Source organism: Melopsittacus undulatus, chromosome 9 (assembly GCF_012275295.1).
Source record: "Melopsittacus undulatus isolate bMelUnd1 chromosome 9, bMelUnd1.mat.Z, whole genome shotgun sequence".
NCBI classification, from domain to species: domain Eukaryota; kingdom Metazoa; phylum Chordata; class Aves; order Psittaciformes; family Psittaculidae; genus Melopsittacus; species Melopsittacus undulatus.
In genome coordinates this window covers 14248605-14276094 of record NC_047535.1, presented here as the reverse complement: position 1 = coordinate 14276094, position 27490 = coordinate 14248605, and the positions used below count along the sequence as shown (strand labels likewise).

Here is a 27490-nt window from a genome sequence, read left to right as displayed (position 1 = left end):
AATAACAAAGGCGTGTTTAATAATCAAAAATGGACTTTAATCTTTGTGATACTGATTTCTGAAGTAATTTATGCTTTTGGTATACAAAGCACTGCATGATAACAAATTCTGCATACTAAGTCTTGGAAAACACTTCTGCCATTTTAAGCTTGGTGTCTTATCACTGCAATCAGTCCTCCTAATTCCTTTTAATGGAAAATAATGAACAACATTTTCTTACTCATCTTCTCTGTACATGATTTTATTTATCACAACCTTCTTGCTACCTGTTCTCCAAATCCTATTCTTTTTGTATCAATACTGTTGGATACTTCTGATTGTCCCCATTTCCAGTTTCTGTACTTTTCCTACTTTTTCTACACTGCTTTTGGGAAGAGATGAGGATGACCAACAGCACGAGCCATTCACTATGAACTTCTACAATGGTACACCACTGCCTGCTCTTATGTCCTCCATTCCTATCCTAATAATTCCTAGCATTCTGTCACAAATTTCCATAGTGGCAAGTATCATACACTTGAGCAGCCACCTCTCAAACACTGTCAGGTAGTTATATCAATACATACATCTACAAGGAGACTACCACTGTTGGACCAATTTTCTCACCAAACACGCTTTGTGGTATTTTTGCAGAAATATTTTATATTCAAAATTGGAGAGAGCTCAATACTTAGAGGCACTGACCAGATGTTCTAATATTCAATCTCTACCGAGGACATTGTAACTACTTCTGAAACAGGGTAGTATGTGATTGAGATTCCAACAAACCAGAGCGAACTGAAAAACACACCCTGAGAAAAATGCAAAATGAACATATATGCGCTCTCCAGAACTGAAACAGCACCAGGCAGCGAGGGCTGCTCAAAGCTGGTGTTCATGCATATTTGTGTTGAACTGCTTTCAAACATTTTAACAAGTAAAAAATACTTTATTACAGTATATAATATGCATTATGTTTTAACTAGTATCAGTTTTGCTATTCACCAGAATCCTGATAGTCTCACTTTATGTTCACTCACTTCGACCTATATTTACTTTTGTGCATTCAGCTGGCCATTCACATTGCACACGCTGCCAGTTTTAAAATGCCAATTATACATATTTTGACCTTTGTTTTGCAGCAGGATAAGTACTGAACAGACAACAAAGAACACACTAATTGTATTTTAACTTCAGGTCTTTGGAATGACCAGTAATTAAATACATAATGAAGTACAAAATTAAGTATTGATAGAATTCTCTTTTACAAGCCCTGTGATTTTCTTTCATGAATGCAAATAATTTCATATATGATTTAATAAACAGCAACCAATATATTGATTTCCATAGAAAATGTGCATTCATGAACTCTGCTTCAAACGAACCCTTATTTTAGCTTTAATAAACTCATGATCTGGTTTCATACCCAAAATTTAAACTTCTTCGTGCATTTGACGTCACGCTGATTCTGTCTGTTGATGGACTTGGAATCACATGGCGTCCTGGAGACATTTTCTTTACTTCCCAGGCCAATGAAGTAGGTCTGCAAGTTCAGGAAAGGAGAGTTTCAAATTAAAATTAGCAATAATTATTCCTCTATCAAATACTTCCAAGTCCAGCAGAACTTTTAGAACTGACCAAATATATCACCATCCACTTCTGCTACACTGCTGATGTACCACGCTTTGCCAGCAATAACATTTACTGATACGTAGGCACTTGCAAAGGTAACTGAACAGGTTAAATCACATAAAATGTTTTTATCCAAATAGATGCAGTCTGAGGGGGAAGCCAGAGAAGCAGGAATGCAGCTCACTGAAGATTTCTTATTTTCAACTCCTGCTTCTGAAGTTATCTGACACATGAAAATGACAACTGGCAATTCAAAACAACCCCAAACTTGCAGAACCCAGTGCTGGTAAAGACAGATTCAGAAAAGGACTTCCATTAAGTATTTTTTTAACTTGTTCCAGTACTACAAGCAGGACTGTAACAACCTATAATAGACTAATAAAACCATTCTGTCATGTTTGGTTTACTTTTTGTCCCTACCCAGGCAATGAATGTTTGAACTCACTACTTAACAAAGCAAAATGGAAGAACTAGAGTCTATCACTCCACAGGTACTATAGGTCTCATATCTTCTATAGGCACAAATTATACCAGCAAAACCCTACTTCTCATTTACATCTCAAAGCTAAAATCTGGGCACCAAGGCACAATCCGAGCACTAGGCACAAATGTAAGGACATCATCAGTTTTACCTTTCTGTTCCTGTACTTCCAAACCCTTTACCATTTCCAGCACAGTTGTTCACTGGTAACACTACCAGGGAGGATAACATCCCCTCTGTGTCCTCACAAAAATTCTGTCCAAAATGAAACCTTCCTGAAGCCCCAGAGCAAACCAAAAATCTGGTTCTATTTGCTGAATCTCTACTACAAAATGAGACAGTATTTGCATGTGGATTAAAAAATATTTATCAAATTACCTGCTTTGAGCATCGGCTTTTTCTAACTTCTCCTGTAGCTGTATCCAGTCAATCAATGCTTTGAAATCCCTTACATAGTTATCAAGCATCATCAGGACTTCCTGAAAACCAACCATTACATCAACCTTAGTATTTAAAAGACCCAATCCCTCCACCTCAATAAAGGAACTGAAAATGAAGTAGGAAGTTTACTGGTCTGCAGTGTTCTCATAAAGAATAAAACCAAAGAAACCCCCTGAAAACAAAAAAGCCAAGACAATTCAGATTTTTATGTGAACAAACATTAAAACATTTATCCTATCAAAAAACATGCATGTTTTCCAATATCTGTGCAAGCACCAATGGCTAAGGACAAAAGAGCAAAATTAGGCAAGAAAATAATTCTGAAGCATCACAGTTTCAGGAATGTTTTTGTTCCAGTTATTTTCTTTAAAATACACCGGACATATTCATCAAATAAGCAAAGCTGCCTGTAAAACCTGACAGACCTGCAGGAGACTAAACTGTCACAATTAACGTGTTTGTGAAGTAAAAATACACAAAGCAACACAAAGGCAACTGCATCAGATGGAAGGAATTCCTCCTGGAGAATCCTGGAATCCCTGCATTAGAAAAAAAAATGGATAGTACATCTCTGAAGTTCAGCAAAGCGTATCCTGTGCCTACGGACTTCCAAACATGCATGATTTTCACCTGATGCCTGCTTGTGTACGTACAGGTTAGTGATAGACATTCTGCTTTTGTGTGAGATTAGCAGCACTATTGTACTAATAAAGCACTTGATGATCGAAAGGACTCTTAAGAGTTATATTTTGAGAGGCAAAAAGAGAAAGATCAGAGCATTCCCCTTAGTTTATTAAATCATCATGTTTGATATAAACTTGCTGAGAAAGAAACCAAGGTAAACTGCAAAGTTTACATTCTCTTCTCTGATTAGCACACCTTAATAAGTGAAACAAGTCACTAACTCCATATTCTTACTTATGTAGTAACAACATTTCCAGACCTTACAATTCCAATACCCTGATTATACTGCTTGACCATTACAAACCAATCAATTTAAAAATTACTTCTCAGTTATACAGGGTTCCCCAAGTATTTCTGCATTTTCACATGAATAACCACTGGAAGTTGTAGTCATGAACACAAATCATGGCATGAATGATTTACATGTTATCATAAAGTAACACAACTGGGAGGGATCTTGACAGCAATCTGGTCCATCCCATCTTTCCTGGGCAGGATTAAACATATACTATGAAAAATGACGTGGGTGTGCTGGAGTTTCATTCAAAATCTTGATTAAGTAGTTAGAATCTTTTAATCTGTGTGTTGGTCTCTAACAAAATGAACTGTTTTGGAAAGACATATAAAATTAACCTGACTTTACACTGTATCAGGAAAGATTCATACACAGAATGCCAGGGGGTGAGCAGTAGGAAACTAAGAGTTGTTTCTGACAAAAAATATCCTGAACTTTCAGAAATTATTGACTGTATCAGTTTGGTCTAATGTACACGTGCAGTCAATAAAGAAAGGTCCAATTACATGCAGAAACAATAAAAAAAATCAAAGGTAAGCTGGGATCCTGAAGTCTTTACTCAGACAGTACTGCCTACTGCCATTTGTTCACAGCCAAGCACAGCAATTAAACTCTTGGCTTTGTTCCCTAAGCAAACTACAGTTGTTTACTGTCAATGGTAGAGAAAGGAGCAATTCTGTACCATGTGAGGAGCTAGCAAATCACTTATTTTTCACATATAAACTCAAAAATAATTTACTGAATGCAGCATATGGCACCCTCTCAGCAGAGCTGATTATTGCCCAATGAAGCACATGAATGCATTTCTAAAGGAGATAGTTTGAGATCACATCCATCACAAACAGAAGCTGTCATAACTACTCTTTCAAAGACAAGAAAAATGTGTATTGTACTCTATGATGACAACATGCTGAAAATAATCCACACATGAAATTTGATTTCTATAAGAACTTACATCAGCTTCACACGCGGTGTTAAAAATACAGACCTAATTTTATGGTACAAGGAAAAACACAAATGACAAAGTGTTGCTGTCTTGCAAACTCTTTACTATGTCAAAGGCATATCAAAGCAAATAATTATTTACTTAAAATGTTTTGGGAACCATTATAAATACAAATGTACTGGTTCTTCTGTGTAAGATATAGATTTAAACAGTAAAACTTCAAACACTGAAAACACTCTACTATGCTGCAGATAATGAATGCACATTTCCCTACAGTCATGTCCTATTCATCTTTACATTTAATTATCCTTTTAATAGAAAAATGACCTCCAATGCATGAAAATGCTTTTTCATATAAACTCAGTGGATGTTTATTCATTTTGTTTAATACAAATGCAAGTCTGAAATTCAGCTTCAGTTTTCACATACGTGTCTTTTTAACTAGTACGTCTGACAGACAAGGAGCATATGCTGGTTCTTCTAAGGGAACGGTCACCAGAAAGTCAAACACAAGGGAAATCAAACAGAAAGCAGTGCTGATGCAAAAGTTGCTCTTTGTTTTGAAATACTCCATAAAAAAGCTAACAAAAATCTTTCTTACCAGGCAGTTGGTTTACAGCACCCAAATAATTGTTAAATAAAGGCTACTACAAGAAATGAACAAGTCAAGTATTTTAGCCTGTTCTTTTTTTTCTGCTTCACTAATAAAATTTCAGCTTTCTAATTCAATTCATCTCCATTTAGGTTAGCCCATACTAAGTTGTGCTGACTGTTACTAACAATAAGAGCACAGAAAACAAAATTCAATTCTGAATCATTTACTTCTCAAGTCTGCCACTGGGATATTCCTCACCAAAAAAAAAAAAAGAAAATATCTGATTATGAATTATATTGCTGAAGTTTGTTGGTGTGGGATAAAAATACAGTAAATGGCTTAACCTATTTTAAGGAATGTTTAGCTGCACATTATCAGAAATGATCAGAGCAGAACCATGCAGCTGTAACCCGAGTCATGTTTTATGAACAAGGGAATACAAACAAGACAAGCAGCTGGAGCGGCCCCATATTCACTGATGCACATCTTTCTCCCTAAAGCTATGAGGGCCATTTTGTCAAGCAGGATGAAGCAGAACAAAAGTGGCTCTGAAAAGCGTCGTTACAGGCATCCAGATAACTACATATAGATGTACAGCTAAAATTACCAATTAGTTTACCAATTGGCTGCAACGGATTCGATTGGTTTGTAATTAATTCTAGTTACTGGCGCGTAGAGCAGGACGGTTGGCGCCATCCCTTTGTCCTCCTGACACACAATACTGGCGTGCAGGGCTCTGGGGTCCTGGACATCAATACAGCTCTCTAGCTCACCTACGGTACTGAGTGTAGCAGATATACCCTGTGGTGCTGAAGCAGTGGAAACTTGTACCACTTGAGAAGGTGCTGACAAAAGGGAACCTTTATGGGTAGGCTACGGCTGCACTAGAGTCAAAACAATTTTAAATCCCATTATTTTTCAAGGTCATATCCATCCCATACGACTTTTAAAGAGCCAGCTCAAGCTAAAGAAGAAAGCAATACTATTAAAAACAACACTTAAAGGGAAGTCAGTGACATAAACCTAAAACCACTCACAATACGGCTCCTGTTTCTTTCTCCACACTGCTCATTTCTCTGATCAATAGTCCTGTACATCAAAAAGTTCTTTTTGTGCTTTTCCTTCTTTTCTCCAGCTCTCAGTCATTACTTTGGTCTCTCTGTATTTATCTTAGAGTTGTCCTCCTCATCTCTTCAATGGGGTGATCATATTAATGATTTCATAATCAGTAAGAATCTCTAATATACAGAGTAGCTACATCAAAATAATCCTATATTCCTGAATTAGGACAATCTTGACTTGGGTCCCATTATAATCCCTAAGAACAGAAGTTTACTATGTTTGGAAATCCTGTAATAACTGAAACATCATCTTCACCACTTATTCTCCATTCTCAAACAAGGAGAGGAAAACAGGGAAGCATGGAAGAGTGTAGGATTTTAAGGTTACTACAACTCAAAATAGTAGAATGCATGTCAGAGAAATTAACTCAGTACCACACCTGTACTTTATTCTTAAGGCTAGAAATATGTGCTTTATTTTACAAACTATGTACACTTTATATTGGTTCATTATCTATGCCACATATTTTAGATTATGTACTCACCAAAATACACTCCATTTTCTATTGTACTGGAGCACATTTATAGCAAGCAACCTAAAGTCCTTCTTGCTTTCTTCAGAATTATATTTTTAAGGTTAACTGGATGTTTCAGTTCTTTGACACAAAAACTGCTTCCAGAAATTCCTTGTAGCCTTTTTCATGCAACTGAATTACAAACACTTAAAGCCAACTCTAGGGTGAGGTTAAATAAAAAGGATTGCTACATCAGTTCTTACATCTTTGGGGAGGGATAAGAGGAAGCAGCTTCTCTAGCCAAAGGACTCTCATTATACCAACTTCAGTACATGGTAAATAGTATTTAAAACAAACAAAGACCCTAAAACAGATGCAGAGGAGAAAAACAGAGAAATTTACCTGTAATTTAGAATTCTGCCAATTGGTGTACTTTGTTAAAAAATCTCACCCTAGCTTTGCAGAAGCCACTAAACAGCAAACTCTAGATAGTAAAGCTGTAGGAACACATGGCCTCTTAGATGTGTGTATGTGTATATAAGTACATATATATATATGATTATCCAGACTGCCTGTCCTTCACTGTTGTCTCATCTGCAGAAGATGACAATGAAAATGTCAATTCATTTAGAAAGAGACATAAACATTCTCTGCCTAAAGATCTCCAATTCCAGCAACAGAAGACATGTCTTTTTTACAAGTTTTTACCCCAACAATTTGAATATGTGTTTCATAAAACCCTACTGATGTGAAAGACTGTCCTGTGAGAAACACAGAAAAAGAACTGTAAACATTCTAATACAAGCATGATTCGCTCAGACTTTCAGGGAAACTCATGATCACCTTAGGTTTACAGAAGAAAAAGAAAATCAATTATATCTTACAGAACAGAGTTCATTCCATGCTGAAATTCTCCTTCTAACTGGAAATGTTCTAGGGGTTCAAAGAATGAAGACATCAGTACAACATATTAAGTTAATCCTGAAAATAGTTACAAAATTGATAGAAATACGCTTAACAGAGAACTGTAGTGGGATAATTGGAGAAATTATTAGCAATGAAAAGAATTTATGCGTAAAAAATAAAGATGATTTTGAATAAAATCAAAACTTATCCTGCAAAACAAGTAAAATGGACAGAGTTCAACTGGCTCTTATCAGTGGAAATAGGATCAAGATCCTGCCCTGATCAACTTGGCCATTATACTGAATTATTGCTGATTTCCTTTTCACTGACTTTAGGAAAATCTTGGGTTTCTGCCTCCAGCTCCAACACATTTAGAAATGGTTTTATTTTCCTGGCTGTCTTAAAAGCCGGTAATCAGCCTGGATGACCACAGGTCTCAGTCTGCACACATAGACTGAATTCATTAGAATTGGCATGCCCAGAACCAAGAGCAGCCCTCACAAGATGTTCTCAGCAAGAGATTCTAATGAAATAAGTTTTCCTCTCCTTCTGGGAGGCCTTCAATCAATTCATACTCTCTCAGATATCACCCTGATCAGAAGGCCTCAACTAAAGTTGTTTCAGCTGGTTTTCACATAATAACATCATGCGACATGACAACTATTTTAAGGGTAAGGCTTTATTCTTTAGAGTATCTTGTGCTATCTGTGGGAATCAGAGCAACAGAACTTCACTGCTGAATTTTCCATTTTGTAAGAGGAAAGAAGAATCTCAAGCAGAATGAAACTGTTTTCACTGAACTACAGTCAGGGGAGACTGATTTATGAACATATCTGTAAGCTTTGGAAACAAGAAGTGAAAATACCAGTACCAAAGCATTACAGAAATATACTAAGTAATGCTAGGCAGAAAGACTAAAGTTTGTACAAGCATTAAGTAATGCTAAAAAGCACCTTAAAAAGACTAGAGAACTACATTTTTACATAATAAGATTCAGCTTTGCTGAAGAGAAAACCAGTTGAAGCCATGAATTCATCGTAGGAGGGTAAAACCCCAACAATTCAAGTAGTCAGAGATTCTCCTGGGCTTACTGTATCCTTAAGCTGCTGGATCTATCTGCTCCAATTCTAACAGTAAGAGTTTTATATAAATGTTGGTGTATTGCTTCTTTTTTATACACACACACACACAAACACAGACACACACATATAGAAACAAACTCAGTTGCTGAGGCACCTGAAGACCATAAAAGAAAGCAGCAGAATACACACTTCTCTGTTCAATTAACCAAAATTCCACTGGCCAAAACTGACTACAGAATCTGCCTTCCTTCACCTACAAATAATTTGGGGCTTAATTCCTCTTAGAACAGAGAGATTGAAAGGGATTATTCTTTCTTTTCTGGCTAAACTCACCACCCAAACCTAGAAAATACTAAGTAATAAAATATTCATATGAATATTACACACACAGAAACCAAACTGATGTACAGAATATGCACCCAGTTTGCATTTTTAAACATTGAAGGTCACAGATAAATCTACTGGAATATATTTTATCTCTATCACTACTGTGCAAACTGATCTATGTACAGTAAATGATGATGCTTAAACTTGAGAACTCAATTTTAGAAATAATTCCAAACATGTTCCTTATACCTTTACATACAAAACATCTCAAAGCTGCATCTATGTACCTATATACACGATTTGAGAGTTCTCAATTCCAAATCAATAGCAAAATACTAACTTTATCAGTGCCCAAAGCTGAAAGGAAGTAAATGCAACCACTGATCCTCTTACATTCCCACTGTTTGTACCCTTACCACAACCCTTTCGTCTGCAGTTTCAACCACAACCAGCCACTAGAGCCCTTTCCGCTTTGGGAAGCATCAAACATTATCTTCAGTGACAAAGTGATCAATAAAACTATACCAACTTGTAAGAATACAAGACAGCAAAAGGTACAAACTAAGAAGGAACACAACATTTTTATAGGAGATTAATCTGAAGATTTTAAATACCAGAAGTTGTAGGATTTAATTTTTACACAGGTCTTCTTGTAAGACAATCTTTATACAGCTGTTTAAATAGAACAGCATGTGCCCATTTGACCAAAACAGGAGTTTGAGGAGATATTACTCAAGAACTTGAAATTAAGAAAGCTTCTGATAACAAGGATTTATGATTTTTTCTAAAATCCCACTTAAACACCAGTGAAGGGGAGGTTAACAGTTTAATCAGTCTGATTCCTTATTTAATATTGTTTCCCTCATGCATCCAGCAGTAAAACCAAAAATGGTACTTCATGAAAAGACCTACCAAGATATTCTGCCAAATGAGTTAGAAAAGTAAACGTGTCAACATGGAATTTTCATTTATCAAAATCTCCCAATTCTACAGGTATAGCAGAAACACATTAACCCATTTTCAACCGAGCTAATGTGTCTGTTGGCATCTCTTGGAACATTTTAACCACTGCATACTTTTCTATGTAGTATGAAAAGGTTGCAGAAAAGAACATAAAAGTGAAGGTAATCCATTCCCATTTGTAGATGAACTTTAATCTGTAATTAACAGAATTTTCATTTTAAAATTATTCATAAGACCAGTACTGGAACACAAAAAATGGAAAAAAAGTGTAAGAATGAGCTGAAAAACTCCTGCCAAAGAAGAATGAAAAACCTCAACAAACACCATAAAAACACCCAACAAAACAAAAACCAACCTCCCACACAAACCCTCTTCCCTCAGTTGGCACATTCATTTTCTCTTATTCTCTCTCTGAATTCCCTGGTGTCCAGTGAACATGGAGTAGTTCCGCAGCGTGAAATTTAACAGCATATCTTCTTCCAAGCTAGCCACCTACTCTCACGAAATCTATCATGACTATGTTAAATTGGTCTACTAATACTAAAAGTTATGGCAAGGATGACAGAAACTCATGGCTATATGGGACCAATAAGACTCATGGTACAACTGCGTTAAACCTGGCCTTCTAAGTCCAAAATCCTAATAAAAGCATTATACACAACAGACATCCTTTTCCTGCCAATGAAGCTTTACATATTTTGCCATGCCACAGCTATATTATCGGGAGTCTATCAACGATAGCAGAGTGAGGGAGATACCTCATCAGAATGCACAGAATTCATATAATGTCTGATATTATGCCATTACTGAAAAATGGCATTTAATTAGAGGCATTAAAGCACTTTGCATCCTCCCAGACCTCCACATTCAACTGGTTGGAGCTGCCCTGGAATAACGTTGATACACACATCTTTCCTTCAACACTGACACAAAAAGGGAATCTAGGTTCTGTTCAAGCTTTAACTTTTTCAAATAGCAAGCAAAATGCAGGACCAGGGATCCTGCAAGGTCTGATCAGGCACAATGAGAACAGTCAATACAATGCATGAAAATTGGTGCTTGGGAGTAACATGGCAGCAATGGTACCAAAACCAAGGCACTAAAACAAGTAAGTGTTTTAGATGAGCACATGCTGATTATTTACCTGAACTGAGTCACATATGGCCTAATTGTAATGATTAAGCCAAAGACTGAGTTAAACTATTTTTACGGTATGACACAGACCTTATACAATGTCACGTGATTGCTTCTTAACAAATCCCATTTGCCAACTGAACTCTGAGACTAGATCATTATTTTAATTTGTGAACTAAAAGGTTGAGGTACCACAGTAAGCACTTTCTGTATATGCCATAGTATGAAAGCTGCACTGAAATGAGGTATTTCAGCTGATGGCCAACAGCAAGCACTGGCTTTTCAGGATTAGAATGAGGAAGACTTGCAGTTTCCACAAAGATCTGTTGTTCATTATCTCTAATATCCCATCCAAAATTAAAACACACCTCCATGTTAATGACAAGGTTGGTCACTCCCTAGGCTGAAGCCTATGTATGTAGTACCACAAATGTTATATGCCTTTCTATTAAGAGTTATGTAAAGCACTCACTTCAAATACAGTTAAGATACTGTGCTGTGATTTGACAGAACACATTGACAACTTCACCTTTGGTAGAAACCAGACTGTACCTGTCAACAATATCCACCCCAAATTAAAGAATGACAATAAACAGAAGCGAAACATCAATAGCAAAAATAATTTGAGGATACAATAGCTTTATACTTTATAGATAAATTACTAAACTTTCTGTCAATTAATCAAAAGTGCAATGATCTTCAGGTAACAGTAACTTTTAAGAGAAAATCTCACCCAAAGAAGAGCACAGCACAAATGCACATTCCAGCTACTCAGGTAAAGCACTTTTTTGTGCTGAAATCTTTTAAAAGGTAAAAGCAACGTGAATGTTACAGAAGTTTTACAGCACATGTCACTAGACTCCTCTGTTTGCCCATTTTGTGTTTTCTCCACCTCTGTTTTGCAAACAAGTAAGGTGATACACACAGCTACATCCATCCTTGTCAAACGTGTTCTAAAATGATGACTTCCACTTAGGCTATGCAGTATCTCCATCTGAGAACAGACCAAATAGCACGATTAAAATCCTGAATGATATCTAAGGCCAAAAAAATGTGACAATGGTACAAATACACCTCTGTTCTTTCAGCCACCAGAGTTTAAAATGCTAATCTAATTACAATACAAGGCTGACTGATTTTCTTAAACTGGAAAACTCTCCGGAGAGGTTTCCTGAGCAGGAAGACAGTTCAGGAACAGAATGTTAGATTGTGTAAGACCAACCAGCAGTTTGGAAGCCTCTAGCTACTGTTCAGTTCTCAAACCTGGTTTCAATGAACTGTATTTGTACGCTAATCTCAAAGTCATTTTGGCCGTGTCTGATTACAGCAGAGAAGGAGATGCATACAGTAAGAAAAAAGTTGACTTAAATTGATATATGTAATTTTTTTACAGTGATTAGATAATCATTTCCAGAATGTGCTGAATTTTCAGCCATGCTTAACATGAAAACAGACGTCATGTATTTCACACTGCTTTTTGAACATATTCTTCTGTCTTTTCTTAATTGTGATAAACTTCATTTCTAAAAAATAAGTGATTTGGATTCAGTGACAGTGGTCTTTCTATAGATCTACTACTAAATTATCATAACAAATAAGAGATGCACCAGCTATTACAAACATGGCTTATTCAAAGACAGCACACCTTATAGTGATGTCCCAGCCAGACACTGTTCACGCTCAACCACCAAACACTTTCTTAACACCACAGAGAGAATTAGAAGAGTAAAAACTGTTGCTGCAAAAAGGGAGCAATGTATAGTAAAGCCACTTAAGACACAGCAAAAGAATGTGAAAAAGGCTGAATCACAACAGTGCCACCTACAGTAAAGAACATCACAGGGAAAAAATAAACGTCAGAAAATTAACAGAATCAGAACTCAATAAGCAGAACCTGATTTCATAAAAATACTGAGATCTAATAACATTATGTACATTTTATACACTTCAAAAATTGGTCACTGCCCAAGCCAAAAGTATCCTCTTAAATTAGAACAAATATACCATCTCTTTTCCTATTTACAAGCTCTTACTAAATACGAATCACAAAATAACACATTTTTGAAGCTCAAATTCCTTGTTCGGATTTTTGTAAAGTATAAAAAAGCACTGTAAGAGCCATGTGACACCAGGCAAAGAACAGCTGAAGACTTACCTTGCATTCTACTACACTCTGATCTGATTCACATGTAACATAGATTTCATCAACTGCCCGTCTGAGGTTGTCAAACAGAAATGCCCAGTATCGAGCTCGCAGATCAACTTTTCGAGGCTGTCTTGTTTTTGTTGGGCTTTTGTCAAAGTTTTTATCTCCAGCTGCTGCTGCTGTTAATTTACAGTCTACGGTAGTGCTCTGAGAAAACAAGATAAAATGGAAAACAACAAACACAAGCAGGGAAGGGGCTGGGTTTCTGTGCAACACACATTTTTTTCAACATACTCAGATTTTTGTCAACCAGAACTTTTTCACTGAAGAAGACTACATCACCCCACTGGCCTGAAGTTTTAAAACACACTTCCTGATCTTAAATACAGGCCGCAGCTGTGTACATCTAGATTTATTTCTTTGACATCCATAACCCAATGTTCACACTGTATGATAGTACAAGATATTCTGCCTCTTAACACACTGGAAAGCTACATATTCTGCATTACTTATTCTGACAAGTATGTGCATCCAGATATGAAAATAACGTTTTACTAATAATCACACCAGCAATATTCCATCACAGTTACATTCTATTACCAAGACATTACATATGCCTATTGTTTTTAATCCCTCATTCCACTATATGAGCATTAACACCAGGAAAATGCTGATGTGGCCAGCCCTTTGCTTGACATGTTGTGGCTGCCCTGCAGAGGAGATGTCAGCAAGTATCAAATGGGTTACAAAAGGAAACTTTCACACTGTAGACAACTACTTGTATTAAGATTTCCACTCACCATATTGTTAACATTGCAAGCTCAATTCAACCCAATGTAAGTGCTGTGACAATGAATCAAGTGGCTTCTACTTACACCCAGTCTGAAAGTGTCCTCATGCTGGATTAAGCTGTAATTTAACAGCTTTACCTACAACAAATCTGTTCCAATTTTTAGTGTTAATATGCAGACAGACTGATCTAGTACTGCTTTGCTGCACAGATGCAGAGGACTGCCAATATGCTAAATGTGATGGGAGCAGAGGGAGAACATTCAACTGTCTTCACAAATGCTGGCACAGACAGGAATCACTATGTGCCTGCCTGGAAGTACTGTTATGCCACCTCAGTGTTACGTACTGTTGCTGCTGTGCGTCCAGCTTAGTCACCCATATGGGGATATGTCTCCTTAAGAGACTGACTGTCCATCTGCAGCACAAAGTATTCCCTAGGATTCTGAAGCTATCTATTTAGATGAAAATATCCAATAAACACTTGGCCCCATGACACTCTCCTTATTGAACATGAAATTCTCTCCCACAATCCAGAGGTTAGGAAGTGCCATAAGTAAAGGCTGAGGAAGATAACCTAAAATTCAGCATTTTTTAACTTCTGAATCCTTGACTTTGAAACTTGCATGCTTTAAAAATACAATGTATGCACAGTTTTATGCATGTATTATTTAGCCAATAATGTATCAGTGATATCACAAAACGTTTTTATGCAGTACATCTCATTTCAAATGAGCAGATACCTGCTTGGCAGCCTTATGTGTGCCTTGAGTCACCCTCTTTGTCTTCCCACCAGCTTGCCACTTCGATTTTCCTGTGGGAGAAACAATTGTTTGGATCAACAAAAAAAAACTGTAACTGGATAGAGCATTCTAAACTGCACAGACCTCATCCTGCAGTGTACTCATATGGGCATAATTTATGACTTAAGAGGTTTGTGCAATTATATATTCCAAATATATGTCACAGTTCAGAATGTGGAAAATGCCAGAAATCACACAGAAAATTAACAGAATTACAAAGAAAGGCAAAACTTCATTAAAGAAAGAAAACTTGCCTTTAAGTGCTCAGTGCCTCTGAAAACTGTATCATTACAATCTACATGTCAAATATGATATGAGTGTTCTACACAGATTTAAAAAAAAGCCTGCTCTTGAATGGCTTTGAAAATGGGGAAAAGCAGAACTTGGGAATGGATTTAGTTCACTTACATTTAGGTAGCCAAAGAGAGAAAAACATTCACTAAGCATGAGACAGTCCCCTTAAGATATGAAATGCCTTCTCAAATGTACCTGTCTCCCTCCACTGCTTATATGAAGTGACTTCAGCAACTGTGCTTCCAAAAGGAGCTGAAATTCCCACAGTCAGAAAGAATGATGTCAGGTCTCAGTGTTGTCACGGTGGCAATTTCTTAAGTGATTAAGAGTTATCTTTGCATAGATAAATTTGTGTTAGCCTAGACCCACCTTGTATGTCTGCATTTAATCTTTGAGATTTGCTCAGGGGTAATTTTATATATATAATTATATATGTAATTTTTTTATTCTAAGTTTCAGTCCTCCAACTTAGTATGTAACTCGCACACAAAAATCACAGGATCCAATTACCAAATATGTAAGCAGGTTAAGACAAAATACTAACTATAGCAAGAGCTCTCTAGCACAGATTGCATCTAAGTAAAGGTTTCAAGATTATTTAGCTGGATGAAGTCCAAATAAATGCATTACTTGAATATGGTTCCTTCCTAGACCATGGAAATCATTCTTGAATTTCAGAATTGTCCAGCTGAGTTTTTAACAGTTCTCAGGCCAAATTCCCTAACAAAATCCAGCTGGTTTACTCTGCTCTGGTTATGTAAAGCAGCTGTAAACCTGTCTTAATCAAGCAGTGGTACAGCTGGTTTGTACAGCTGGTTTGCATCACTGGCTATTCCAGGGAACAAGGCTTTTAATTTGAAAACAAATTAAAACTTATTTACATGGTAATTCATTTCTGAAATGCTGCATTAGCCAAAACAACAGGTACAAATTAATATATTGAACTCAATTTAGCAGCATTCAGGGGAAAAAACTGATACAGCTACTGCATGTATATAAACTTCCTATTCACTAAAAAGCTTTAACTATGGATCAGTTCCATGTCAGATTTCAGATAACAGAAAGATTTCAATCACCAAAGTCTCTCTTCTGACATGATTTAGATTCTGCAAAGATGAGGTTTGGAATGCAACAGCACTCAACTTGAACAGTAAAAAGGCTTACAGCAAAGATGGGTATGTTAAAAAAGGGCAGATGAACACAAAAAAGTTGCAGTCCCTTTAGATTCTACAAACCCCAGAATACTAATGTATCATGTAAGAACTGGGAAGTGTCCGAACAAGTTCCCTGTGAAGACAAAGAAAGTTTTCAGGCACTTCTTACATAAGGCAGACATTCAGAGAAAACAAAGCTTATGCAGACAATAGGTTTTGCAAACTTGAAAGCAAACAATGTGTGGCAAGGACTAATTTTTTTAGGTGTATGTCAGAAAGCTTTGTATTTCAGCGGCAGCCACATTTCCAAGCTTTATTATTCTTTTTCTTCTAGCAAGTGCCCTGCCTATTGGAAGAAATCTTCTTTTCTGCTTTTATCTTTCTATATTTACAAGCAGTGACAAGGCAAGAGCACTCCTCAATGGTTATGCGTATGTGTAGTGACTACTGGTAGGTAACTATACAATACGAGTGCTGCTATGAGATGTGGAGGAGCTCAGTGACAGATGAAGAGCACTATGTGGTAGGAATTTCCTGAAGTTGAAGTAAAGAACAATAGAGACCAAAGATGATTATCTCATTACCTATTAAGTTGCCAATGTGAAATATATAAAGTAGCAAAGTTTTGCAGCATTCAGGGAGCTACAGTCATATTTTACACTAGAAGTCTATTTCCTCTCTGAGAATTAAATATGAATCACACAGGGTTTATGATTTGTGAAGACTTTCTGTCACAAAAAGCTAAGGTGGCTAATATCTCCCAAAAAAAATAACCAATCCACCCTGATAAACTGTTTTCAAAAGCTACCTTTTATAACAGCAATCTCAAAAATCACCCCTCTCATCTCTCTCTTTTGGATAGTTGTACTGGTATGGGAGAACTGCCTTTAAATTTAGTAATTCAGAGCAGCCCCATTTCTGTTCTCACTGTGGCAGCAATCAACTATGTTTGTTGTTTCAGCAGGAATGAAAGCAATTTTCAATTACATTTCTTTTCGTCTCCTTGAGTGAACCTGGGGAAACATTCTCTTGTTTTCCTCCAGTCCTTATACACAGTGTGAGAGACTCACTCTGTCACCTCTCTTCTTCCACGTGATCTATAAAGCCTGTGAGACAGTCAGTGCCACCGCTGCCTACAACCAATCCAGAAGCTATCTTGCCAGCCCAGCTGGTGCAGTTGTCCATCTTAAGAAATACTTTGACAAAACCAAGGACTGGATAAGACCTGGTTGCCTGAACCTCATTTAAAGTAAGGCAGAGGCATCTGCCTGGAGAAAGCTACCAGATGAGACTGATTATTTATAACCTCTTAATTTAGGAAGCATATTGAATTTTCTATTATTATAAACCATATCTTTCTAAAGGTATGTACAGAGGCAGTAGATTCTGTTTTTCTAACCACACAATGCTAAGGATATGGTGAAATAACTGCTTTCAAGCATGGATATAACCAAAATTCTCCACGTTCTTTCACCTTATGATTGAATTACAGCAATATATTTTGCACAAAATTACTTTTCCAAATCACTGTCACTGTCTCATCCAGAATATAATGGCCTGTATTCACCCACCAGCACCAGACTGGATACCTATTCACTTGTGATGAAATTCAAGGTCTGAAACTTACGAGCTTTAAAAGAATACCTTCCCTTCACATTGTATCCCACCAGTTACAATCAGATCCAGTGCTGCTAGGGCCAACACACCATGTTTTGAGATACGACAATTACAACTTTCTTACGTGGCCAGAGAGAGCCAAGTTTCATGACTTTCATCACCTACTGCAAAAGATGACAAAATTACTACATCATTAACCTAGTGAGTCCGTCAAGTTCTTGCTAAAGCAGTGGATTATACTGCAGGTTCCCCAAAGGGTCAGATGCCCCTCACCAATAAAATATATTTCCTTACCCTGAAATGCCTAATCTACAAATGAATTCTGTATAGCAAAAGCCCAAATACTTTTAAACAAATAGGGAATAAGAAGGGAACAGTTACAAATATAAGATTTTCCAATTTTTTCACACATTCAAAGTTCTGAAGATAACTTTACCTTGTATTAATACTTAATGTCAAGCCTGTACAATATTTGAGCTGTTGCTCGTATTGTATCTTAAGATTTTGTCATAAAATCTGTGGGTAGTGCTTATCTGCATGCAGTGCCTCAAATTCCATGCTAGGCACAGAAAATAATCACAAAAGAAAAAAATCTGAAATCCTCTATTAGAATGATTACAGCTTTCCACGGTGGGCAAGATCCAAGTGACTGCATCAAGTGACTGGTGGCCCCAGGTTTGGAACACAAATTTAATTCCGGAGACAGAACATCAGACCAGTGAATTTTTCAGTTTTAAGACTCACCTCCTAGGACGCAGAGTCAACTGCACTGTTCATTAGTTACCCAACTAAATCTGCTGTGTGTTACTGAATTCTGTGAAGGAGGATTTCCATTTCAATAGTTGGAATGTGTTAACAGTTACCACATTTACATTTTAGATTTTCTCATGTCATTGATCTGTATTCATAACTAGAATTTCAGATCTGACACAACAAGGGTGGATGCTGCTCCAAAACAGAAGTGCCACCCGCCATTCCAGAAATCTCTCTCCTTTCTAAGGCAATATTTCTTATTGACAGGACCTATATATTTTTCTATTAAGTATTTATATAGTTTTGATTATAATTATTTTCATTATTGCTCTTTTACCCATGTCCTCTATGTAAAATACACACACTTTCAGAGGAACAGTTGAACGGGTAAGAAGGAAACAAGCACACAAAGTGCACCATTTTTAAAGGACATAAAAAAAAAGGATACAAACTGAAAAAGCCAATCCATTTGTTTTTTAATTTGTCAACCCTCTATAACACTACCACCAGCAACAGCAAGCATCCATACTCTTGCTATTTCTGCAGGGGGAATAAAGAAATCTCCTAATGAAGAACAGCATCTAATAGGAAATGTTAATTCACAGCCTGTTACTGCCAAATCAATGAATGCCTCAGAACATTACGAGCAGAAGGAACTGCCCAAAGACTAAATTCTGCTCTGTACAGAAGAGCTGCAAGATTGGCCTCAGGCAACCTGAACTTTTGGCCTGATTTAAAACAACCCCTCAAGCTGGAACTGTCCTGATTCAGAATATTGCTGTATCATTCCTCAGGGACAAAATCCATATTGAAAGATCAGCATAAAATGAATCAGAGCTCACCGACATCAATATACACATCCTCTATGCCAAGACAAGGGTCAAGAGATAAAGGATTTGGCTCTGCCAGACTTTGATTAGCCACAAGCTCCTTTCCACAGAGAAATTTTCCATCAGGCAATTATTAGCCAATCCTCTGTATTGTGCAAAAAAGTCAGCCTATAATTTAATGAAGGGATTTTAAAAAGAAAGCACCAGTGACAAATTTAAAAATTACCATGGTAGTGCTACAACTAAAAGAAGGAAATCAACATACTTCTACGTTCATTATGTTTTGGAAGAAAATGTTTGAGCAAACATTCATCTACAACTCACTCTCAGTTTTAAAGAAAAAGTCCTACTTGGAAGTTTCTAAAAGAATATGACAAGCAAGGCAGTACTAAACAGAAACTGAATCAACTCACAGGTAGCTAAACCCTGGTAGAAATACACTCCATGTTCCTTCTGCCTATACTCCTATTACCTCCTTCCCCAAAAAGTGGAATTCAGAACCCAGAAATACTTTGGGATCCCAATTCTATTCTCCTTAAATGACACGTGTCTAGTCCAATAGTATTACTGGATCTAACATACTCAGGAACACAGGCAGATACGAGACCAGCAAACAGACAAATGCATCTTCTGGAGACAGACAAAAATGAAGCTTCCACAGGAACAAAGAACTGGCCCACCTGAAGAAAACATATAGCCATGACAATAAACTGAGTAGCTGTTGTATACGATGCAGCCGGAAGCTATGCATTCTACGTGGTCACATTATGCTCAAGACTTAAATCATTTCCATTTTCTCCTTGTCCATGTAGCTAACAAAGATTCAGAATGCATGATTTTCTGCTGACCAGTTATTGGTACTAAAAATGCTGCTATAAAAAATCTACTAAGATAACTGGGACAATGCTGAAGTAAAAGGGTCAGAACCCGAAGCCAAAGTTTGCAAATGTTTAGGATGCTTAGCTGACAAACTTAAGCGTCATTCTGTCGTCACCGTCCAAAAGCGGTACAGCTATGCCTTCTGAACTGAATGCAATTTCCTTAATGAAACCTATACAAACATCCACAGCCAAACATCTACATGGGTTTTCAGCAACTCATTATCTTCTGTGACTTTAGACTTTCCAGCTTTAAGAAGAAAAAAAAAATCACAAATACACCTTAATGCATAAAGCAAGTCAAAGACAGCTTAAACTTTCTGTCAGTTTGCTTCAGACACAGGGTTAATTATCTTGTAACTTAGATGTTACTTTTTATACAAATATCTTTCCACTGGCAGAATCACAGAACAGCTGAGGTTGGAAGGAACCTCTAGAGATCAGCCAGTCTGACCTCCCTGCTAGAGCAGGCTGCCCAAGACCCTGTTCAGTCAGGCTTTGGGCATCTCCAAGGATGAAGACTGTCCCCAATTTCTCTAGGAAACTTGTTCCAGTATTCAAACATCTTCACAGCAAAGTATTTCCTTTTAGACACTCCTGCCTAAGCCCCCAAAGCAGCAGCACCTGCACAGGACATGTGAGCTACAAAAATACTTGAGATGGGAAGTTCTCAGAAGCAGCATTCTGACATCTGGAACAGCTTGAGCAACATAAAAATTAAAGTCAGCTCCTGGCTCTTGAAGTCATCACACCACAAGAGACTATTACCACAGTAACAAAACTGTTCTAAGGACTTGCATTATGGAAAACTGTCCCCACATATCCCCTTCCTTAGAGGTTCTTCACAGATGTTTACCAAAGACTGAAGTGTTACCAAAAGAAACTTCTAAACTTGTTTTAGAGTGTAGAGAACAACTTGTTTGATTGTTCTACCCCTCCATTTCTGAATTCCCAAATGACAAGAGATCACTTTAAGACAACATTATTACATTGCACAAGTATTTTGATAGTATCAGCAAAAGAGAGCAGACCTAGATGTTGTTTAAAGACAAAATGAAACCAGTTTTTAATCTGTCATTGTGAAGGTTTTATAAAGTGACCTGTCAAGTGCAGGGTGGATTTGGAAAAAAGCTTTATAATTATACTATGTGCACTAAGCATAACCATTTGGTTTTTTTAATAGAGAAATCCTATGTAAGAAACATGCTTCCAGGTGAGCAACTCCAGTGGACAAGGGGGTGGAAGTGGATAAATCTGGCATAAGACTGTTAATACATACCATCATCTTCTTTGTTTTCCAGTGGAACACTCCATGCAATTAGGTTCCTTGCTGTACGTCCCTCTTCTGCAACTATTCTTCTCACTTTGTCATGGCTATTAGAGCGTTGGAAAGAAGCCTGAAAACAAGAAAGATAGCAATAAGAAAAGTATATATACAAGTTTTTGGTTATATATATTAATTTCACCCAATATGTGGTTAAACCATTCAAACTGGGCTGCACAGGTACTGAGTATTTCTCAAATATTTAAATCAGGTGTACATATTCATTTTCACAACCATTTTTCTGCACAATAAGCAGACTGACTCCTAAACATGATATGACAGTTACTACTCAGCCCTCAGTATCGGTACGTCTGCACCACACATTTGCAACCTTCATTTAACTGATTGTCAATGCTGCTTGATTCGGGACATTTCAGTACACATCTCAAATGTTTTCAATGTCTTGCGTTTAATTATTCAAGATAAAAGCTGCACGAGACCAAAATACATGTGTTGGCTGACTGGGAGAGCCTGAAGAAAGGCATGAGATTTATCAGAACCATCTGAAACACACATAAAAAACCCACCTCGCTTTCAGAGAAGACAAGAACCTAAAAAGCATCTTCTGTCTACTAAAGTTAGCTGTTCCTACTAGAAAGCTGCAGCTGTTCAAAAACAGTGAGGCACTGAGGATGAATTTCATTTACCTAATGAACATGCTTCTTTGCACTTGCAAACTACACCATCAAGAAACATCTGAAACCAAATATATTAAGAAATACTTGTATTCACTGACAGAGGTCAATTAGATAAAATCTTGCCTCTTCTACAGCGTATCAAGTTATTCCTCTGAAAATAATCTGAAACAAAGCCAAACTATATACTGTAATGTTAAATTCATGTACCATGATAGCACAAAACTACTGACCAAGTTCTCTTTAAACACTGATAACTTTAACCCCAAAGAAGTTACATAAATCTAAATATTGTTTTAGGCACCAACAGACTGATTTCCTATAGCACTAATCAGAACCTGTCTTTTTTCCTCTTTTTATTTTTACCACCATATGACTCAAGCCTGGAACCACTTTCTTTTATAATACATCTTTAGAAAAAAAAAATACAGTAAAAAATATAGCAGAGCAGTGGCTATACTCCATTAAGGTGAGAGGAAATGCAAATGAGAAACACAAATGAGAAACTGCTTTTACTTCAGTGCTTATCTAACAGTGTTTAACTTGGGTTTCTCTCCCCCAGATGTCCTCAATTGCTCGTTTCAAAGCCACAGTGTGCCATCTAGTGCTCCACAGACCTACCTTGAGATATCACCATGTAATACAAGGAAAACAAAGTTAAAACCAGCACTGCTATGTAAGTGAACTTTTGGGAAACCTGATGAAATAAATAAAGCAAATTATGTATTTTTTGGCCCAAAGAAACCTAAGGAAGGCATGTAAAAAAACAGGATTTCTGCTACACTGATTCTAGTCTATCCTAATTCTATATAATTAATTGCCTATTTCAATAGGAATTTTTAGTAAGAGCAACCATTTCTGTTGCATCAAGTTTGGTTCGGGTTTTTAATCACTTGTTGCTTAATGATACACTTTCCATCATCAATCTAAGATGTAAACATCCACAAATGTGATATAACTGTATAAAATCCCTTTAAACTACAGTATAGACTCCCAGTGTAAATACTTGTGGTGGCTGACTTAAGAACACTGACAAATCATTTTAAATAAATCGCCCCTGAAATGTGTCTGTCTGAAACCAAAAGAAGAACGTTCAGGCTGCATTTTGCATCTATTTATTCTTGCATTCTCAAAACAGATCCAAACACCTCAGCTGGAAATAAAACTGATCTATGGCATTCCCAACTGCTAAAAATGAAATAAGCAAATAAATTAATATTTCCTTATGTATTGCATCTTTTCTTTCATATCCTCCCCCTGCAGCCAGCGTTCACTTGGCACAATCTATGTAATACTTAACTATGGCTTTCCTACAGCATAAGCCCACGCAGTCTTGCCATACACAGAGGACCTGAAAATCATTCAGTCTTTTTAATTTGGTATTTTTCAAGTTGTTATGTTCCACTGCACCCTTCACTGGCCTTCCTATCTTCCAGGCTTACTATCCCTATTCCTTTAATCCTTTTTGTCATGTTTCCCATGGCTCAAATTTCAAGTTTTCTGAATCTGAGCACTTGCAGTTTTCTCTTCCAGATTGTCTCCAACTGATTCCCATCTGCCTTTGAAATACAACATCCAAAAGCAGATACAAATACTTCAATGAAGACTTTAGCAATGCAGAACACTGTGGACAGGTTATTCACATCTTAAAGATGATACTTCCATTTAGTAATCTCAAAATCATGCACGGGGACTTTTTTTGCAATATGGTATTACTTGTGCATCACTTACGATACAACCATAACATGTATCATGATATATCACATATAAGCTAGCATGACTTACACAGTCACAGAATAACAAAGCCTGAAAGAGACCTCTGCAAGTCTAGTCCAGTCCTTAAGCCCACATTCCCGTGGTCAGAGCACACCCAATTCCTCTTAATATAAAAGCAAAATCTCTTTTGTTGCACATACGACCTTTTGTAATCCCAAGGCTGCTTTATGCACTGCTGCTGCCAAGACGCTGTTTTCCACCCTTATTTCTGGAGATCATTACTCCCACATAAATGTAAAACTTTGCATTAGTCCACAACAAACTGACTTTTTATATTACTTTTTGTTTTCTTACAAGCCAGAAAGGCTTATAAGGAAAGCAGAAGAATCTCAACATGACATTTACAAGTACTTTGTATCATGAAACTAGAGCCTGAAAGTTCTAGTCTCCATAACTTAGACAGCAGTCAAAAGAAAACTTCAACCCCTTAAAGTAAGTCTTAACAGGACAGTCAGCAGCACTGAAGTACACAAACTCAGAGAAGCATAAACTATTATGCCAAAGACCATAGTGGGTATCAACATATGTCTTTTGATTTGACAAGAGCTAGCCTTAATACACTCCTTCGTATCAGTGATGCTGATACATCGGATTTTGACCACTTCCTCAACCTGAAAACCTCATATTTGCTATTTACCTATCCAAAGAAGTTACCTTCTTCAAAGTGTTCTTGATACAAGTATTTGTTAGGCAAAAGGAGTGACTAGAAATTTGTTTAGCCTTAAATAGCAGATTTTTGTCTTACCATCGTGTTATAGCCTTCCTCCACATCAACAGGCTCACTTATTACATTTTTAGATGACCCCATTGAGCTTTCACACCTGTGTCAAAACAAATGAAATCCATTATTTTCACTTAAATCACTTCTAAGATTAATTTAAGCTTTTAAGCAGCATTTATGCCACAGACACCAGATGAACAAAGTAAGGTTTTCAGAAGATAAATGTATTTGTAAAGTGTTTTCATGGCTCCTCGTTAAAAGTAGCCAAGGGCCAAAGAAGAAAACAGAATCATAGAATAGTTATGGTTGGAAAGGACCTTAAGATCATCCAGTTCCAACTCCCCTGCCATGAGCAGGGACACCTCACACTAAACCATGTCACCCAAGGCTCTGTCCAACCTGGCCTTGAACTCTGCCAGGGATGGAGCATTCACAACTTCCCCAGGCAACTCATTCCAGGGCCTCACCACCCTCACAGCAAAGAACTTCCTCCTTACACCCAAACTAAACTACCCCTGTTTCAGTTTTAACCCATTACCCCTTGTCCTATCACTACAGTCCCTAATGAAAAGTCCCTCCCCAGCATTCTTATAGGCCCCCTTCAGATACTGGAAGGCTGCTATGAGGTCTACAGAAAAATGTAAATGTGTATGTAGTAAGACAGTAAACAGTTCAAAGAACATTAAAACTTTTAAACAAATCATTGCATGGGCAGCTCTAGTACCGTGAAAGGCAAGCGGAACAGTCTATCCTGTGGTAGAGGACTGGGCAAGTTGGTTATTAGTTCAAAAAGAAAAATGAATCATAGACATATTAAGAAATCAGTATCAGATAAGTAGAGGTGAAGCAAAATAAAATGGAAAACTTCTCAATTAAGAAAGATGTGAGGGTTCCTGCAGAAGTCAGCTCTGAGAAAGTGAGTACTTTTATCCAGTTCGGAACTACAAAACCATTGCCACAAATGCAGAAGTGCATGGGACTAAATATTTATAGGGTTATCAAGAATTCCCAGAAAAGGGATAACAATTCTGAAAGAAAACTAAACCCTTGGCTACAAGGTTGAAATAAATTCCAGTCACCTACTGGCTGGAGCCAAACACTCTCCTGTAAAAGTTCTTATCCTGCTGAAGAACTGGACACTAACCAGAAATTAAAGACACTACAAAGTTACCAGAAATTAAGTAACTGAACAAGATTAACCAGACCCAAAATCCTATTTTGTGGGTCTTTATCACTAATGACACCGCTCTAAGTGGGCTGTTCACTTCTTCTCATATTACACCTTTTACTCCTCATACATTGCTGATTTTTCTGGAAGTAACTAGCCAAAACCTATACAGTCAACAAACAGGCAGTCATTAAGATTTGCACTTGCTTCTATGCTCTAAGACAACCAAGTGACCTCGTGAAAACTTCAACATTCTGCACCTGCTTGAAAACAAAGGCTGAGCATTGCTTCAGACATCAGCACAGGTCTGGCCTGAAGAGGCTTCGAACACCGATGTTACCTTAAAAAACTGCTTTTGCTCACTCCATTGATGTGGTTATAATCAAGGTGCAATAAAAGCTCATCAAATCGACATATTTATTTGAGGAAAAAAACCCTGAGAGCCCAAGTGTTTCCCAAAGAATTTGAGGGAAAGTCTGAGGGTCCAAGTATTTCTCTAATAATTTGAGGGAAAAAAACAGAGGGCCTGAGTATTTCCCTACTAATTTAAGGGAAAACACCTGAGGGCCTAAGTATTTCCCTGGCACCACAGTGGATTTGGCAATAATTTAGAAATGAGAATCTGCATTTAGAAGAACATGTAGGCAGCCCCTGAGTGCAGCAACAGCTCCTGTCCTGTCAGCTCTTCTAACCATGATTTCCAATCTGACAATGAAAGCAAGACCACAGGTTTAAGACAGGAACATGATTAGTAGTTTCCCAAATTCAAATGCTTTTACATCTCCTGGTGGTTTTAAGTTTACGGGGGCTTTCTCAGCATGCGTGCTCTGCCTTCCACACAGACAGCTTCAACGCCACATTCCCGGAGAGGGCCTCCAAAGAACAACGAGGTGTACAAGGTGCGGACTGTCCCTCGGACCACGCAGCTCCAAGTTTCCTCACAGACTGCGGGCCTGTGCAGCACTGACAAGGGAACACTTCCTCGGGCAGGACCGGGCCCCTTCGCACCGAGGCTGAGGCACACTGCAAGGCCTAACCCGCACCCGCCAGTCCCGCTCTCTGCCACAGCGGAGCAGGGCCGGCCGGGCGGGCAGGTACGCAGGCAGACCGAGGGCCCGCAGCCCCCCTTCAGGGTCCCCTCAGGGCGGAGGAGGAGGACGGTTGGCCCGCCGCCATCTTGCCCCGCCGCCGCGCCCGCACCGCCCTGCCCCGCCGCCGCGCCCCTCCCCCGCGCCGGGGCGCGCGGAGCGGCCACTCACGCTCTCCGCCGCGCCGCGCCGTCCCGCCCGCGCGCGTCCCGCCGCGGTGATGTCATCGCATCCCGCCGCCAGCGGCCGCCCGCCCGCCGCCGCGCTCCTAACACCCCCCCCCCGGCAGCCCGGCCCCGCCAGCCGCGCATGCGCTGCCCGCGCTGGGTAGCGCAGCGCCGGCACCTTGCCCGCTGTGAGGGGCTGCAGCGGGTCAGGACCCGGTTCCGGAGGTGTCTGCGGGTCTCCCGGTAGTGCTGCGGGCTTGGGGCTGCCCTGTCAGCCCTGGAGCTGCCATCAGTTCGGACCACCCG

General features: G+C 38.2%; 1 protein-coding gene across 1 annotated transcript in view; it reads right to left on the bottom strand.

Annotated features, from left to right (window-relative positions):
• SCAPER (S-phase cyclin A associated protein in the ER) overlaps positions 1–27243 on the bottom strand; it is a 147241-nt gene extending 119998 nt beyond the window's left edge. Inside the window, 7 exon segments of the mRNA XM_034066256.1 lie at positions 1406–1522; positions 2471–2571; positions 13197–13394; positions 14720–14790; positions 21585–21702; positions 24786–24861; positions 27189–27243. Coding sequence (XP_033922147.1) covers positions 1406–1522; positions 2471–2571; positions 13197–13394; positions 14720–14790; positions 21585–21702; positions 24786–24848 — 668 coding nt within the window. The 5' untranslated portion in view covers positions 24849–24861; positions 27189–27243.
• Positions 27244–27490: the final 247 nt, after the last annotated feature.